General features: G+C 56.3%; 6 protein-coding genes and 1 non-coding gene across 7 annotated transcripts; 2 read left to right on the forward strand and 5 right to left on the reverse strand.

Annotated features, from left to right (window-relative positions):
* Positions 1-43: 43 nt before the first annotated feature.
* On the reverse strand, positions 44-1,831 carry L226DRAFT_511904 (GroES-like protein). Its single transcript, XM_067678319.1, has 5 exons — positions 1,190-1,831; positions 1,050-1,128; positions 795-990; positions 331-737; positions 44-264 (listed from the first exon to the last, which is right to left on the reverse strand). The coding sequence occupies exons 1-5, from the start codon at positions 1,441-1,443 to the stop codon at positions 145-147; spliced, it is 1,056 nt and encodes a 351-aa protein (XP_067533001.1). The 5' UTR covers positions 1,444-1,831; the 3' UTR covers positions 44-144.
* Positions 1,832-1,860: 29 nt separating this feature from the next.
* L226DRAFT_614865 (uncharacterized protein) lies at positions 1,861-4,207 on the reverse strand. The gene is made up of 3 exons (XM_067686700.1): positions 4,132-4,207; positions 2,336-4,079; positions 1,861-2,274 (listed from the first exon to the last, which is right to left on the reverse strand). Coding segments are annotated over exons 1-3 (1,764 nt in total). The 5' UTR covers positions 4,134-4,207; the 3' UTR covers positions 1,861-2,256.
* Positions 4,208-4,302: 95 nt separating this feature from the next.
* On the forward strand, positions 4,303-4,395 carry L226DRAFT_t181. The gene has a single exon. It is a non-coding gene; the product is annotated as a tRNA-Pro (tRNA).
* Positions 4,396-4,550: 155 nt separating this feature from the next.
* L226DRAFT_537234 (uncharacterized protein) lies at positions 4,551-6,609 on the forward strand. Its single transcript, XM_067681287.1, is given in 9 exon segments — positions 4,551-4,704; positions 4,801-4,939; positions 5,012-5,185; positions 5,239-5,463; positions 5,516-5,622; positions 5,682-5,909; positions 5,950-5,952; positions 5,969-6,137; positions 6,199-6,609. The coding sequence occupies 9 exon segments, from the start codon at positions 4,558-4,560 to the stop codon at positions 6,576-6,578; spliced, it is 1,572 nt and encodes a 523-aa protein (XP_067533003.1). The 5' UTR covers positions 4,551-4,557; the 3' UTR covers positions 6,579-6,609.
* Positions 6,610-6,647: 38 nt separating this feature from the next.
* L226DRAFT_537235 (galactose mutarotase-like protein) lies at positions 6,648-8,665 on the reverse strand. The gene is made up of 8 exons (XM_067681288.1): positions 8,576-8,665; positions 8,460-8,513; positions 7,911-8,411; positions 7,777-7,857; positions 7,589-7,721; positions 7,331-7,513; positions 7,146-7,253; positions 6,648-7,079 (listed from the first exon to the last, which is right to left on the reverse strand). The coding sequence occupies exons 1-8, from the start codon at positions 8,651-8,653 to the stop codon at positions 6,925-6,927; spliced, it is 1,293 nt and encodes a 430-aa protein (XP_067533004.1). The 5' UTR covers positions 8,654-8,665; the 3' UTR covers positions 6,648-6,924.
* A 174-nt stretch (positions 8,666-8,839) lies between these two features.
* Positions 8,840-9,744, reverse strand: L226DRAFT_154094 (uncharacterized protein). The gene is made up of 2 exons (XM_067672468.1): positions 9,475-9,744; positions 8,840-9,411 (listed from the first exon to the last, which is right to left on the reverse strand). The coding sequence occupies exons 1-2, from the start codon at positions 9,629-9,631 to the stop codon at positions 9,101-9,103; spliced, it is 468 nt and encodes a 155-aa protein (XP_067533005.1). The 5' UTR covers positions 9,632-9,744; the 3' UTR covers positions 8,840-9,100.
* Positions 9,537-14,015, reverse strand: L226DRAFT_154051 (uncharacterized protein). Its single transcript, XM_067672467.1, has 15 exons — positions 13,959-14,015; positions 13,705-13,906; positions 13,473-13,643; positions 13,305-13,419; positions 13,106-13,251; positions 12,457-13,046; positions 12,379-12,405; positions 11,994-12,328; positions 11,901-11,932; positions 11,498-11,835; positions 11,279-11,381; positions 11,158-11,219; positions 10,526-11,097; positions 9,928-10,467; positions 9,537-9,792 (listed from the first exon to the last, which is right to left on the reverse strand). Exons 2-15 carry the CDS (start codon positions 13,808-13,810, stop codon positions 9,615-9,617), a joined length of 3,315 nt encoding a protein of 1,104 aa, XP_067533006.1. The 5' UTR covers positions 13,811-13,906; positions 13,959-14,015; the 3' UTR covers positions 9,537-9,614.
* Between the last annotated feature and the right edge of the window lie 1,119 nt (positions 14,016-15,134).

Below are 15,134 nucleotides of genomic sequence, written 5' to 3' on the forward strand. Positions count from 1 at the left end.
AGGCTGAGTAGACCTCACAACTGCCAAGTCACTATGAAATGGAGTCGTAGGCGAGAACCTGCGTTCGCAATTTGCGTGGGGACTCCACTGTCGAATACAAATACAACAGAATACAAATTCGTTCACTACTTTGCACGACGAACCTCACGCAGTCTCCTGAGGACGCGCGATGAGCTTTGTCGCGCTGACCTTGTCCTCCTTCATGCGCTGAAGACCATCAGGAATACCCGCAAGGCCGTTCGGGAGCACCTCAACATGGTTCGGCTGTACAAAGCCCATACTGATCAGCAACGCAGACATGCGCAGTGAGAAACACAGAGTCGGACGTACCACAATGACCCCAGTGCGCAGCCACTCGCTCAGCCTCTTGTAAATCTCCACGCCGACCGCCCTGTTCTCAGGCGGGTGCACACTGCCAAACGCATGGACGACGCGCTTGTCGTCGCTCGCCTTCTTCTTCTCCGCCGGGACAGATTCATCGAGCACGATGATAAGCGTGCCTCCGGGAGCGAGCGCGTCGTACGCGAGCGCCTGGGTGTCCGCGAGCGAGATGGCGTCATAGGCGTACTCGATGGGCTTCCCACCCGTGATCTTCTGGATCTCGGCGAGGATCTCGGGCGCAGGGAGCGAACGGTCGATCACAGCCGTTGCACCGAAAGACTTGAGGAGGGCCTCGTTGCGGAGGGAGGCGGTCGTGATGATGGGTGAGTAGCCAGAGAGCTTTGCGACTTGGATGGCTAGCGAATGGACACATAAGCCTTTCGTTTGGGATCGCAGTGACGAAATTGACATACCATACTGTCCTACTGACGATGAACCGCCGACGATGAACGCAGGCTTGCCTGCGTACTTCTCCTTTCCGCCCTCTTCCCAGGGCGCGGTGAAGTTCGCAGTATTGCCCTCTGGGTTGTGGTTGAAGTTGGGGATGAGGACAGTGGCAAGGGTAAGTGGTACGGAAGCCGCCTGGTCGAACGAGATGTTCTCGGGGATCTACAAAGCCGAAGCACCTAAGTACACGTGCGCTGCTTCGACGTCATCGGCATGCGTACCTTCGCAGTGATCTCAGCGGGAACAAGCGTGTACTGCTGGAAAGTCGCGTACTTGTTCTCGAACCATCCCTGGAAGACACTGAGGATAGGTCAGACGCGTCGCTCGCCGATAATGCGCCTATGCGGTGTAGGGTGCTCACACTTTGTCGCCCTTTGCGACGTTCGTGACCTCCGAGCCGACTTTCTCGACGATGCCCGCCGCGTCTGTACCCAAGATGGTGGGGTAATTCGTTATAAAATAGCCGTACGTCTGGATCTTCCAGTCGACGGGGTTGAGCGCAGTCGCGAAGAGCTTCACGAGGACCTCCTTCGGACCAGGCTCGTACAGCGGAGCGTCGCCGATCTTGAAAGGAGCCTGCTTCTCGGGGACGTAGAGGGCTTTCTGAGTAGACATTGCTTACGACTGGGACTGCAGGAGAGTGGGAGAGTGGGAAGGATTGCTACAGTATTGATATCGCAGGATACGTGGTATATATACGACTTCGAGGGTGCGAGGACTACCACGCCCGGCACGCAAGAATGACGTTCCGTGATCTTCTGAATCGACATTTCCGCCGAATCGGATTTAGGATGGCAAGCTGGGAGGGTGCTTACCAAGCCATTGCTAGTCTGTTGTGGTAGTGAGAAGACTCGTACGCAACATGCCTTGACCCATTCATCGCCGTGGTCGAAAGATACTCGGAAATTGTGTGGGTGAAGGCTTGGCAAATGGTTGCGCAGAAGCATGAACAGACTCGTCGCGAGCAGCGACTCCGAGAGCTGGCAGCTGGAGACTCTTGAGCGCCGGCCCGATAAGATTAGATCAACATTCATCGGCCTTTCGGGTGGGTTCAGGCCTGCCTCAAAATATCTGGACCTGGCCAACCAGACACGCTACACAACTTGTTGACAAACAGTAACTATGGTGGGCCCTTACTTACGGAAAAACTTGAACGAGTTCGCTTGGTGAAACATGTCAAAGTGGAAAATTAATCGTGCCAGTCGAAGACGTGCGAGGAATACGTACCTCCACCTACATAAGTATGTAAGTAATCCTGCACCAGAAGCAGGCTATAATCTCTGGCTAAGGCGAGAACATGTCGGAGAAAATGCTAGAAGATGGTGGCATGCGTACAGCGGTGGATACTTAGAGCTCGTTCCGTTCAGACTCGCGAGATCGGAGAAATACCAATGCGGGGATGTAGGTGCTTCTCACTGGTTGCTCGGCCTAGTCCCATAGTTGAAACTAGATAACCGTCGAGCCAGGAATAAGTCCTTGGATGAAGGCCGAACGAAGTTATACGCACCTTTAGCTCCGGCATATCCGGCCCCACGTTGTAGGCGAATGAATCCACCAGTTCGGTCAATTCTTGACCAGGCCCACCGGAGAGAAGACGGCTTCTGTCCAGACGCTTCAGATTGAACGACTGCAGTCGCTGTCCCCGCCGTGCTCGAACCTCGAGCGCGTCGATCATCAGCTTCCGCGCTGTCAAGGTCCGTGCGGACGTGAGGAAGTCATTGGGATAGTGCTCCACAATGGTGAGCCGCCGAAGACGAGGGCAGCACGATGCGTCCACCGACTCGGCTGAGCAGGCGAGCAGGAGGCCCTCCCACATCGACCAGGCCGCTGTGTACGGACCGATCAAGGACAACGTGTCCAGAAGGGGGAATGCGCGGAAGAAGGATGCCCAGGTCTCTGCAGTGGCGCTGCGGTCGATGGGAGGGCCCCTTCCCACCTCCAGAGATATCTCCGACATCGGCGCAGCTGAGAATGTTCGGATGATGTCGCGCAGGACATGCGGGAGGATCGAGGACGACCGTACATCCATGTGCTCAACGGAGAGCACGGCTGGATTTTCGGTGTCTGGGATTGTGGCGCGCATGCGGCAGCCCCAGAAATCGTCATCAACATCGATGGAGAGAGCCGTTGCGTTGGAGAGTACGGGTAACGTCTCTACCCACGACTGCCGCCCCAGCGAGAGACACTGGGATAAAACGCCCTCGCCCGCTGGTAGCACGTTGTGACCATCCGAGATGACCTCCACTTCAATCGCTTGGGGGAAACGAAATCGACCGAGCATGTGTTGAATGAAGGTTCGAGACGAGTTTAGGCGCAACGTGTCCAACCTGGTGAATGCTATCGGGATGTGGTAGTGCTGGACTGGAGAAGATTCGAATGACGCGTGCGAATGCGGAAGTCCATCGGTCTTCCGACTACCTTGAATAACCAACTCCTCTAGGAGAAGATTATGGCAGAGCATGGTCAAGAGTTGCTCCAGCGTGGTGTGGGGGAAAGTGGTGTTGAGGAGCCGAAGGGATCGGAGGTGCCGACACTGTACGATCGCTCTGGGAACTGCGTACACGTGCAGGGTAAGTGACTGGAGCTGGCATACCAGGTGTTCGACAGGCTCTGGAATGGGCATAGATTTTCCTTCATATGGCCAGTGAAGAGATAGTGATGTCAGCGCAGGGATCCCAGTCGTAGTGTCGGCCAGGAGATGCAGCACGATTCCCGGAATCCGCGGGTTCGATCCGACGAAGGACAAGGAGCGCACCCGGGGTGCGGAAAGTGGGAGAAATGTGCTCTGGAGGACGCTGTCAGGAATTATTAGGGGGCCATGGATGAAATAAAGTGAGAGTAGGCTGTCCTGGGACCGGGAGAAGCAGAGCCGTGTCCACTCATAATCTCTATGCATGAAGATATCGCGCCAGAATGAGGGAGTAGAGCAGAGGACTTCCCGCCAGTGATGGCATACAGAATGTAGCATGAGCCAATTCTGATCGTCCCGATACGTGGGACCGGGGACACCACGAACGAGGTGGAAAATATCCACCAGGATCTCGTCCGGAACTTGGTGCACCGCGAGCTCCCCATTGAGCTGTCTCCGAACGTCAATCAGGTCCATCTTCAGCGAAATTTGCCTTGCGATAACATCCGCAGGTTCCTGTTCCAGCCTTTCTTGTTCGGCGAGAAGTACCATGGTGCGCTCCTGTCGTTGTCGTGCCGTGGACGACAGTGCCCTGAGTCGCGATTGGGGGCTGGTATCACCCCTAACAGAGAGATGTATCAGCGTAGCATGAGTTAGAATGCACTTTTGCTCACATCTCCACGAACAGTTTTACTATGTTGTTCCCTGGGCATGCCAAAGGCTGACACTGACAGCGAAAGGTGCTGGCGCACTCACCGTTGACTCAGGCTGTCCTCGCGCGGTCGCGCATGGCATTATGCCTAGCACATGCGCTACCAAAATTCTTACACAGAAACACCACCAACGGCCTGGTGGTCTAGTAGTATGATTCCTTCTTAGGGTTCCCTTTCAAAAGTGTCGTTTGGAGGAGGTCCCGGGTTCAATTCCCGGCCAGGCCCTTTTTCTTTTCCTTGCCGGTCAGTAATGATCAACGAGCGTTTACTGCCAAGCGTGGGTCGGACTCCGCCCATCGCTGGTGTGTCTACCTACTGCTTGCTCTTCTGCATCTAGTCCTATGTCTTGTTGATTGTCTCGCCTCAGAATACACGGAACTTCGCAGCATGAGCGCCGCTTTGGACCTGATACTGCTCCTCGCGGGCCTGAGCTACGTCTCCCTCGCGCCTTACACAAAGGTCGAAGAGAGCTTCAACCTGCACGCGACGCACGACGTGCTCATGTACGGCATCGGTCGGGAGAACCTCCACAAAGTGCGCTCAGCGTTCTCTGTGCGTGCGAGAATCCTACCCTGATCGCTGGTTGTCTTCCGCTGGATTCGCGCCGTCCTCTTCGCGCCGCTGGAGCAGTATGACCACTTCACCTTTCCCGGAGCCGTTCCTAGGACGTTTGTGGGCAGTGTCGTGCTGGCGTGGGCGACGCAAGTGTGTGTACGGATGGGGTCGTGGTTTGGGATATTCTCGGACAAGTTCGATTTACAGGTCATTGGTGAGTTCGCGTCCTTCGCCTCTTCTTCCCCGTCACGCTCTGCGCTCTGTGTGCTCAATAAGTCATATGTAGCGCGGATGGTGCTCGCAAGTGCGAATGCTGTTGGACTCTGCCTTCTTCGCCGCGCCGTCTCGAGGCGTTTCGGGAGGCCGACCGCGGTGATGTTCGTCCTCCTGACATGCACCCAATTCCACCTGCTGTTCTGGATGGGAAGAACACTCCCCAACATGTTCGCGCTCCTTCCTGGTATGTGCGATTGCAATATGTGTGTGTCACGTCTTACTTTGCTTTGTTGGTAGCGAACATCGCCCTCTACCTCCTCATTGACCGTGCGTCGAACTCGACTCGCCCGTCCAAGTCCAGTGTTCATTGGGCTATCGCATTGCTGACATTTACCACTGTCGTCTTCCGCTCTGAGCTCCTTCTCTTCCTTGGACCATTTGTGCTGCAGGCCATGATTCTGCGGTATACGACCTTGTACGATGTCGTCAAAGTTGGACTGCTGTCCGGCATACTATCTGCTGGTCAGTTATCCTTTGCGTCCTATGAAGACGTAGCTTGCTGATTGTACGTCAGCTCTGACTGTGGTGGTAGACTCCTACTTTTGGCAACAGTGGCCTCTGTGGCCGGAACTGTACGGGATCTACTTCAACGTTTTGCAGGGCAAGAGCTCTGAGTGGGGTGTGCGTTTTTTGTAAACAATATCGCTAACTCTGCGGCTGACTTCCCAGCACGCCGATAGACTTCCCCGCCCCACGCATACTTCACGTCGTTCCTCCCGAAGCTGCTGCTATCTTCGATGCCACTTTCGGCTCTTGGCTGCCTGCTGGACTCGCGGATCCGCTCCCTGCTATTACCCTACCTCGCCTTCATATGTATCATCAGCGGACTCGCGCACAAGGAATGGCGCTTTGTGATCTATGTTGTCCCCGCGTTCAACATCGCCGCGGCACGCGGCGCTGTGTGGTTGTGAGTGCGCCCAGTTGCAATCGTCGTGTATCCTCGTTCTCACCTTGAGTGTGCAGGGCTGGTAGAAGAAAGGGCACTCTGATGGGCCGTTTGTCCTTCCTTGCGGTTGTCGCGATGCTTGCGGCCAACTGCGTCGCGACGTTTCTGTTTGCGCGGTCGTCGTTCGCGAACTACCCAGGCGGTACCGCCCTGTACGCGTTCAACCATCTCTACGAGTCGGAGGAGAATGGTACTAGTCTTCCCTTCCCTCTCAGCAAGCACTGGGCTGACTGACCAATGTCATTCAATAGTGCACGTCCACATTTCGAACCTCGCCGCCCAAACGGGCGCGTCGCTGTTCCTCCACAGCCATGCGCCTCCATTTCATCCGGCCCTCAATGGAACACATCCCACAAACTGGGTATACGACAAGACCGAGAACCTGTCGTTCGATGCCCTCACTCGCTCCCCAGAGATCACGCATCTCATCGCCGAGACAGCCTCTATAACCCCATCTGCGGCGAGTGCATGGGCGCCCTTGGCGATCGTGGACGGTTTCGATGGGTGGAAGTTCAATACTGATCTGAAGAATGTGTTCCAGGATGGGTTGTTCGAGGGTCTGAAAGGGCTCATGCATGTGCTGGAGATGGTGCGGAGCGAGAAGCTGGTGATCTTGAGGCGTAGGGCATGATGTCGCGCGTTCGTCCATGTCCCTATGTTCAACCTATGTATTCCTAACAGACTATTGAGGCAACTACAGAAGGACCGGAACAGGAACGACAGTCACGACAATTTCCTGCGAGGAGTCCGTATCGCGCTCATCTTCGAGGGTGATGTTATTCGAGACACTGGACGAATGGGCCCCTTCGCAGAGTCAAAGATTCGTCGATATCGTTACACTTCGTCCAATCATACACACGCACTAATCCAAGCAAGTATCAAGTATTACTTCTTCCTTCTTCCATGGCCAACGTGACACAGCACCATGTCCCGCACACGCAGCCGCCGCAGACAACCAGCGCCGGTTCACAAGTCGCTCAAGCCGTCGTCGGAGCCTTATACCACACATTCATGCGCACGAAGTTGTTGTACACCTGCCCCGACGTGAGGAGCGTGTCCTCGCCGCTCGGGCCGCGCACGCCCGGGTGGATCCACGCCGCGAGGGGCGCGTGGAACTCCAAAAACGCAGCGGCTGTCGCGAGACATAGATTAGCTCAACAGCATCCCTACACGGGGAACAGAGGAACAAAGGACGCACTTCCGGGACCATAGCCGTCGCCGACCGAGCCAGAGCCGCCGTGGATCTTCTTCCGCGCGCCCTTCTCGGGGATCGCGAAGTTGTTCGTGTAAAACTGCACACCGGGCTCTGCACCCGCCGGACATTCGTCAGTGAGCTATGAGCGCAGTAGAGGGAGAGAGGAAGAGGACTCGGGAGATGCTCACGGTTGGTCGAGAAGCTGACGCGGAGGCCGCTCTTCGCGCCCGCGAGGGAGACGACCTCCTCGGCCGCGGGACCGTCGCGCGAAAGCGCGGCGCCGACGAGATCAAGCTCGGGCTTGAACTCGGCTGCGGGAAGGATCGAGGGCGGGGGCGGCGCAGCGCGTTGTGAGAACACGTAGAACTCGTCTGCGAGTTCAGATGGCGCTCAATAGTTAGCTAACGAGCTCTGCAACATAGGACACACAGGAGGCAGAGACGCACCATATCCGCTCTCGGGGAAGGACTCGCCGATCAATCCGCTGGCTTTCTCCGTGTGTGCGAAGGGGGTGCCAGTCACCGCAAGCAGCGTTCCCGTGGCTAGGCCCTCTGGGTTGAGTTGGACAACGTTGTCGGCCTGGTCTAGGATGAACATGGCCACTACAGTGTCACTATTGCATGCTTCCACGTACCTTGATGTCGATCTTGTGCTCCTTGATGCTGAGTGTCTCCGGCCCCTCCTGCAGAGAGGCATCGAGGTTGAAGCCCCAGTGCTACCGATGATATACGGTCAGTCCGGAGATACTGCACAGAGCATGGGACGCACCTGGGTGAGATTAATCGGAGTGATCTTGTTCTCGTCTAGTAACTTCGCGCGGTAGACAAGGACGACACTCCCGAGGTTCCACTCCTTTCCTCCGTCCGACGTCTGGCTTGGGGCGCCCTCCGGTTGGGCGAGACCAATGAGCGCCTCGACAAGCAACTTACCAGGGTACCCCTCCTCGCCATCCTCGGATATCCTCCTGAAGATGATTGATGTAGGAATGCGAGTCTGGATGGTCGCGAGCTCGGCGGGGGTGAAGAGTTCTGAGGCGGAGGGGTCGACGAGAGGCTCCCAGACGTACTGGTCGAATCCCTTGACGCCGCCGTGGAGGGAGACGGTCGGCTTCTCGTTCGCCTTGGTAGCGACGACAGAGTGGATGCCGTCGCGATCGAGCGCGAAGGAGCCGACGGGGAGACGGTTCGCGTAGCGGCCGATAATGGTGTTGGTGTATTTCTGGGTGATGTGCCCCGTGGGGTCTTCGGGACCAATCAGGATGTCGTGTGTCTGCTCAATCTGTCAGGGATGTGTGGTTAAGATGGATGATAGACGCACCTTGCCATCTGCCTGGACAAAGAGCCTATGAAGGGTTAGACCTGCGGGCAGGATCTGAGGCGGGGTGTCGGTGGCGGTACGTAAGGTACGTCATTGCTATGGTTTGATGAGCGTACCTCGAGCGCGAGCGAGGGCGTGAGGGAGGGCAGCGTGAGGAGGATTGGGGTAAACCCCGGGTCTGCAGGGGCAGCCATCGTCAGCGTACGAGAACAAGAGTGAGCAGAGACGCGGGCAAGGAGAGCACAACCGAGAGCGGAACCCCGGCCCGGCAGGAACTTGCCATCTTATCTCATCGCCGAGGTTTCTGCTCACCTTCTTGCGACTCGGACTGGCTTGCAAGTTGCGACAATCTCCGCCCCGGGTTGCGTCACCCTCTAGACTCAAGAAAAGGAAGTGATAGGGCAATGCTAGCTAAGTGCTTGAATCTCAAAAGAATTGTCCGTGTCTCAGCACAATCATACACAGTACAGGAGGCACACACAGTGTTGACGATCTAGGCCGAGTAATCACACCGATGTCCCGACCGTGCAATGCATGCTTCGCGACGTACTCTCACTATGGGTACCATACACAAACACCTATGTTACGAAGACAGGCTCCGCATGTCTCAGTCTTACAGGCATATCGCCGCGTGATGGTCATCACCGTGCCAGGACAGCTCTCAAAAGATCCTCCAACGCCGCCAACCGCGCGTCGAGCTTGAGGTTTGACGCGTCGAGCTTGAGGTTCGTCGCGTCAAGCTTCGCCTCCACGCGAGCGATACGCTCTTCCACAGTCACGGCCTTCTCTTGGTCCGTCTCAGCGGTGATCACCTCAGCCCCTGGCGCAGAAACGAGGGTGTGGAACCAATTGTGCGGACCCGCGCCGCTCGGTGCAAATGGACCTCTCAGGTACAGCCATTCCTTCTCGCGCTCTATGCGCTCGTTGCAGGCATAGCACACGACGGAGTCCTCTGAGACGAAGAGATAGGTGTCAGCCCCATTCACGATTGGACGAGTTATCGCAGAGCACATACCCATGCAGCTCAGGCAGCACCAATACGGCGGGGCAGTGATAGAAGTCTTGCACACCACGCAATGCAGACCGGACGAGTCCGCCGTATCGCCGGTAGTGGTCTGTACCGCGCTTCGGGCTTGAGAGAGCTGGAGTTGGTCTTCAGCCCATTGGAGCATCCGCCTCCCTATGTCGAAGGTGGCGTGGCGGTAGACTCTCCACTTCGTGTTGCGATACTGTATCACGTTGTGCGTTGGGTGGTGGACCTTCTTGCCCCGCGTGACGTGCCTGTTCGCAGAGAAGCACTTGATACACAGGTCGACGGTGTGGTTGACTTCGTCTTCCGAGCAGTTTATACATGTGAACCGAGGCGTCAGTGGATACTCCTTGCAAGCATCGCAGATAATACTAGCAGAGTGCCCCGTCCAGTTGTCAGCCGCCGTCGTATAGACAGCCTGTGACATGAAGTACTCACTCTTGTATGACGTCTCGCCGTTCCTGGTACATGGCGATACAGCGCCACAGGTGGAGGTCGTCGGGATGTATCTCTTTGATGAGCTGAGCCCATTCCTGTGCCTCCTCGACGTCCTGACCGCGCCATGGCTCTCGATGGCGGCGCTTGAGCAGTTCAATGTACTGCTGGCGTTTCTTCCTTCTGGCGGAGAGTTGACCCCAGTTCAGCGTCCGACCCTGCACCGCCCGAAGGGTCGCATTGAGAGCAAGTTTCCAGAGCGCTCGTGGACGGTTGGCCGCGAACTCTTCGTCCGGCGGACAAGATAGCAGGTATTCGACAGGCCGGCGCATGAGGAAGAACGTGCCGTGAGTGAAGCCCACCGTGATCCCGGAGAATGAACTCCCTGCGTCGGACGAGCCATCATCGTCGTGATCCTCATTCGCATTCATCGCGTCTCCGTCCGGCTGCGCGTCGTCTGCTTCGTCCACGCGTATCTCGGGTACTTCTGCGGCTGGGGTTATAATTTCCTCCGCTTCGGGCTGCTGAGCAGGAACATCGCCGCTACCGTTCATCGTCAGCAATCGTCCACCCGAGGGGTACCTCCCTTGGTCAAACTCACATCGCCTGCTCTTCCGCACCCGTCTCCTGTTCAGGCTCCTCTCCAGAGACCACGAACTGCCAGTCAACATCGGTTGGCCCCCACTGCCCGCGGATCTCATCGGAGTCCGGGGCGACGACGCCCTCGTAACGCCACATAACCTTCTGACCGTACTGGAGGTGCAGATACTCCTTGACGAAGGTAAGTCGATCGTCGTCAAGGGTCCCATGCACCACGTAAGGCCCGAACGCGTCCGTGCCAGAGCCGGCGATGGCTCCGTTCACGCCGTGGGACGAGACAGTGAAGCTGACGAGGCCGTCGTCGTCCCGATCGTCGTATGCATATGAACCGCTCCAGTGCCCGACAAGAGAGTGTGCGGCGGTGGGATGTGGGGAAGTCGGATCGTCAAAGGTGGGATCGGGGATGAGGTCGATGTCTTCTGTCGTCGGCTCGTAGAAAAGCGGGAGGTCGCCTTGCTGCGAGTCTCCGTCGGAAGCGAGCGCGGGTGGGACGTCGTTCACCATGTTTACGTCGACTTCGGGGTCCCTCTTCCAGTAGTCGCTCATCTCGGGTTCTTCGAATGCGAATGAATACTATGCAGAAGCGAATGAGTGAATGTGTTGCGTATGAAGACTTGTTACGCATCGACGTACGAGTCCGAAGAAGAACCTCTTCATTTGCTCCTTGTCGTCCAGATTTTGCAACTTGTGCACAGCTAGACCGGGTGTATTGTATTTACGTGTCCGACAGATTCACAAATCAAGAGGCACTAACCTTGCAGGGTCCGCACCCGGTCCGAAATCGCACCCGTCAGAGTCAAGATTGAGTCTTGGATTACCATGAGTTCTCGCTCGTGCAGGGTAACAGTGTGTGCTTGCTGAACGATATACAAGCTTCTCCTTAGCAGGATGAAAATGAGGGGCATGACATACTGGAGCGCAAGCGTGCAACTGTAAATTGCTCGTAAATCATGCATGCAACGGACAGACTGACCTTCTCCGGCCTCCCATCCCCCGCCACTATGGAGAGTGTATTGGCCTCGTCGAGGTAATACTTGACGCCCCGCAAGTTATGTTCGAACTTCCTCTCATTCTCGACGACGTAGTCTTTGAACTTCAAGAACATGCCGTCCGACTCCCAGTCGGTGTTGTCCCACTGCTCGACGTCGCGCAGTCCGGAGAGGAAGTCCTCGATCCAGCGCACGTGCCACGACGAGATGAAGTCGGCGATGATCTTCCGGTTTGCGGGGAGTGCCTGGACGGTCGCCCAGGCGATTTCCGAGATGACCTTCCGGATCCGACGGAAGTACCATTGGACCGTCATCTCAAATCCTACAGTCAGAGCGGGAGCGGGAGGGGTGAGATACATGCGTGAAGAGTATGGACAACGGACGTACCGTACGTCCAGTATGCGATCCAATGGGGAAGGCTGAGAGCAGGCACGTGAGCGTGCTGATTTGTCTTATATACCGAACGAATATCGTCCTCACCTCCACTTCTGCGGGCGCGCGGCGGTGAATGCGTTGGCCTCCGCGATCGTCACGAACGAGGAGACATCGTCGTCGAGTGCCTCGATCAGCGGCTGGATTCGCAAGACACTTATAAACTGCAGCGCCCACTCGTCCTCTGGGGAAGCATGCGGGTCTGTACGGTTCGCGATGTCCGCGATCTCCTCCATAGCTTGCGCGGCGGACGCGGGGTCGCTCCCGTCCTTTTTCAGCTGGGTGATCACACGAATGGCGGCAAGTGCTGCGTGGCTGCCTTCAGCAAAGTGGTCCCGGAGCGCCATCACCAGGTGCTTGGCCTTCACGCTGCCTTTCCAGCCCTGTCCAAGAGTAAGTGATTGCAGCCATAGGATGTCTATGTCAAACATACCATCTCCTTCCAGACATGGTACAGGTCCTGCAGCAATCGTCAGTGGTGAAGGATGACGACTCAGCGCATGAGACTCACGCGGTCGACAATCCGCTCGTGCGGCCCAGCGAGAATGGTGTCGATAACCCGGTCCGACTCATGTCTGATCTCGACCTTTACTTCGTCCACCTGCATCTTCATCGCCTCGAACTTCTGGTCGAAGACCTTGTTGTCCGCCAGAACCTGCTCGACGTCCTTGTTGACTTCCTTTCGCAGCTCCGTTACCGTCAGAACGGCGTCAGGGGTCTGGCCCGGGACCACCCGTTTCTTCGTCCCCTTTTCGTCTACATCCTTCCCTGACCCGAACTTCCGCTTCGCAAGCACCTCCTCGAGAAGCTTGTCGTTCTTCAGGACGGCGTCGATGCCACCGGCCTCTTTGGCGACGAACGCGGACAGATCTCGCTCTTCGGGCGTTCGCATGCGCTCGAACACGACCTCCATCAGCTTCGAGACATTCTCGTTCAGCTCCGTGAAGGACGTGTTCATCGCGGTGAGCGTGACATTGGCGGTGGTAATCCCGACACTGGCGTGGATCTGGAGGTCGAACTGAATGCCAGCCTTGTGGTCAGCGAACTGCTGCGCAACTTGCGTGAATTTGCCCTGCCACTTTGTGCTCGTGAAGAACTTCACTGTCATTTCGACCCAGGTGAGCAATCGGACCGACCGGATTGTGTGCGTGCGTGCGTACCGGCGGTGGGGCGCTTCTGGTAGCTGTCGCAGACCTTGGCGCAGCGCTTGATAGAATCAATGATGGAGCCTAGACGCTGCTTCAGACGGTCCTCAATCGAAAGCCCGCCGGGCCCTGGCTCCTTCACGTTAACAACTTGCTTTAGTCTGAACCAAGTCAGCCGTCATCATCGTATACGACCATGTCGTGAGCGACTCACAAAGTGAGCGTTTGCATCATGTCGCACATGGTCAAGTTGAGAGCGATGACTTTATCGTCGTTTTCTCGTCGCGTCAGCTCCAAGGTCAGTCCAGCCTTGAATATGGACACAGCGACTGAACACCCGGCAGTCAGTAAGTCATTCCATGACTCCAGGTCGATCGCTCACTTTGGATGAACGGATGTGCTTTGCCAAGTTCGTCGAGTACATTCATGAGCACCTTGCTGTGCTGCACAAAGTTGCCGACCTGGTCCTTCACGAAGCTTAGAGCTTGCGTAGCGGCGTCGCTCTGTGCGATTGATACTAGAGAGTTCCCCGAAGCATTTGATACGGCATTTCCTGGGGATGTCCTCGAGCAGTCGGACCATTGAAAGTAGAGGAAGCAGCCTGATTTACTCACCGACAGCGTTCAGCCGCTTCTCTCCCTTCGATGGTTCGTACGCCTCAGTGGCCTTGATGGCGGCGTCGGCTTCCTGCAGTGCGGCATCTGAGAACTCAGTCGACATTGTCCTAGTCCCTCGCAGTCACACGGATAGTTCCAGATCCTGGTTTGTTTCCTGAGCTGTTGTGAAGTTCGGCGCTGTTGCCACGAGGAATCTACACTAGAGTGATGTTAAATTGGGATCAACACGGCGTGGGTCGAACACTATATACCCGTACAACCTTTGCAAATAGTTCGCGGGTCCCTGGCTTCTTCTGCAACGAAGATGTGAATGTGGTTTGATGGGAGCACATCGATGACCTGTCTAGACCCGATCGTGAGATATATGGCCTCACTACAAAGACCAAAGACCGGCGTCAGTTTGTCTGGACTAATACACTACCCGTGACCAAGGCGGACAGCATCCCGCATCGCATTGAGAGATCTTCGCATACTTTAATTAGCAGTACATTCAAAACGAAAATACCGAATAGTTCAAGGCACCTACGTTCATGACAGCGCTGGTATCACCCACACGCCCCGGGCGGAGACACTATTATTATAGATGTCAGTCCATGTATTTGCAATCACTTGCGCGAGACCGGTCTCTCGGGAGGTATGCCAGAGATAAGCGGGTACGATGTCGGGGTTTGTCCCGACGGCCCGTTCCGAGATGGTCTCGTCAAGGGGCAAGAGGAAACCGAGGTTATCCCTGGTTGTCTCGGGTCCCGGTACAGAGATGGCCTCTAGTGGGCGGTACGAGACAAGCTTGAATGACTATAGACAGAATTTGAGGTGAATGACTCACCAGATTGACACGTATGCGGCTTGCCAAGCCCGGAGGATCAGAAAGGGATGACACGGACGTCAAGACGACCAGTACTTATGCCTCTATGTCTCTCAGAACTTGAAGTATAGCCAGAGAGTCGTATGAGAGCAAAGAGGACGGTGGCCGGATGTTGACGCGTTGACGGGCAGAGGAATGACGGTGTGGACGCGAGATCGAATAGGCGCGATCGCTCCGTGGTCGTCGTGGGCGCCAATTGTGCTCAGAAACCTCGCGAGTCGCGACATTTGAAGCTGCATTTGCTGTAACACGGTCAAGGCCTGGTCAATGCACAACATACACACAGAAACACGGCTCTAAACGGTACAGCGACGACCTGACCGACTGCCCCAGGTGCCTCGAGACCTCGCGAGGTCATCTCGGGTCGTTTCTGGTTGTTTCTGGTACACCTCCCGAGAGACCTCCTCACGCAGTGTGCGTGTCATAAGAGCTGGCAGTGCGTATATGGTCATATCTACCAGTCTTGATGTTACTTCCTACAGACTGGTTAACGTGTCCTTGTAGCACTGATGCAATGCGCTCGCAATCTCTTCCGCCGCACGCGGTCTCACACTGCGAGTGC

This window comes from Lentinus tigrinus (assembly GCF_003813185.1).
Source record: "Lentinus tigrinus ALCF2SS1-7 unplaced genomic scaffold L226scaffold_23, whole genome shotgun sequence".
NCBI lineage: Eukaryota > Fungi > Basidiomycota > Agaricomycetes > Polyporales > Polyporaceae > Lentinus > Lentinus tigrinus.

What these genes read in the sequence shown, in the direction of transcription:
- L226DRAFT_154051 (XM_067672467.1), bottom strand. Translation starts at nt 13,810, where the DNA reads ATGTCGACTGAGTTCTCAGATGCCGCACTGCAGGAAGCCGACGCCGCC. An exon ending in ACCATGTCTGGAAGGAGATG is followed by an intron (nt 12,329 to 12,378) that starts GTATGTTTGACA and finishes ACTCTTGGACAG; the next exon opens with GGCTGGAAAGGCAGCGTGAA. An exon ending in GATCGCATACTGGACGTACG is followed by an intron (nt 11,836 to 11,900) that starts GTACGTCCGTTG and finishes CTCTGACTGTAG; the next exon opens with GATTTGAGATGACGGTCCAA.
- L226DRAFT_537234 (XM_067681287.1), top strand. Translation starts at nt 4,558, where the DNA reads ATGAGCGCCGCTTTGGACCTGATACTGCTCCTCGCGGGCCTGAGCTAC. An exon ending in GTCGGGAGAACCTCCACAAA is followed by an intron (nt 4,705 to 4,800) that starts GTGCGCTCAGCG and finishes CCGCTGGAGCAG; the next exon opens with TATGACCACTTCACCTTTCC. An exon ending in GTCCGGCATACTATCTGCTG is followed by an intron (nt 5,464 to 5,515) that starts GTCAGTTATCCT and finishes ATTGTACGTCAG; the next exon opens with CTCTGACTGTGGTGGTAGAC.
- L226DRAFT_537235 (XM_067681288.1), bottom strand. Translation starts at nt 8,653, where the DNA reads ATGGCTGCCCCTGCAGACCCGGGGTTTACCCCAATCCTCCTCACGCTG. An exon ending in CGCCCTCGCTCGCGCTCGAG is followed by an intron (nt 8,514 to 8,575) that starts GTACGCTCATCA and finishes ACCCCGCCTCAG; the next exon opens with ATCCTGCCCGCAGGTCTAAC. An exon ending in CTTCCCCGAGAGCGGATATG is followed by an intron (nt 7,514 to 7,588) that starts GTGCGTCTCTGC and finishes CTGAACTCGCAG; the next exon opens with ACGAGTTCTACGTGTTCTCA.
- L226DRAFT_154094 (XM_067672468.1), bottom strand. Translation starts at nt 9,631, where the DNA reads ATGCTCCAATGGGCTGAAGACCAACTCCAGCTCTCTCAAGCCCGAAGC. An exon ending in GTGCTGCCTGAGCTGCATGG is followed by an intron (nt 9,412 to 9,474) that starts GTATGTGCTCTG and finishes TCTTCGTCTCAG; the next exon opens with AGGACTCCGTCGTGTGCTAT.
- L226DRAFT_511904 (XM_067678319.1), bottom strand. Translation starts at nt 1,443, where the DNA reads ATGTCTACTCAGAAAGCCCTCTACGTCCCCGAGAAGCAGGCTCCTTTC. An exon ending in CCGCTGAGATCACTGCGAAG is followed by an intron (nt 991 to 1,049) that starts GTACGCATGCCG and finishes TCGGCTTTGTAG; the next exon opens with ATCCCCGAGAACATCTCGTT. An exon ending in ATCGTCAGTAGGACAGTATG is followed by an intron (nt 738 to 794) that starts GTATGTCAATTT and finishes TCCATTCGCTAG; the next exon opens with CCATCCAAGTCGCAAAGCTC.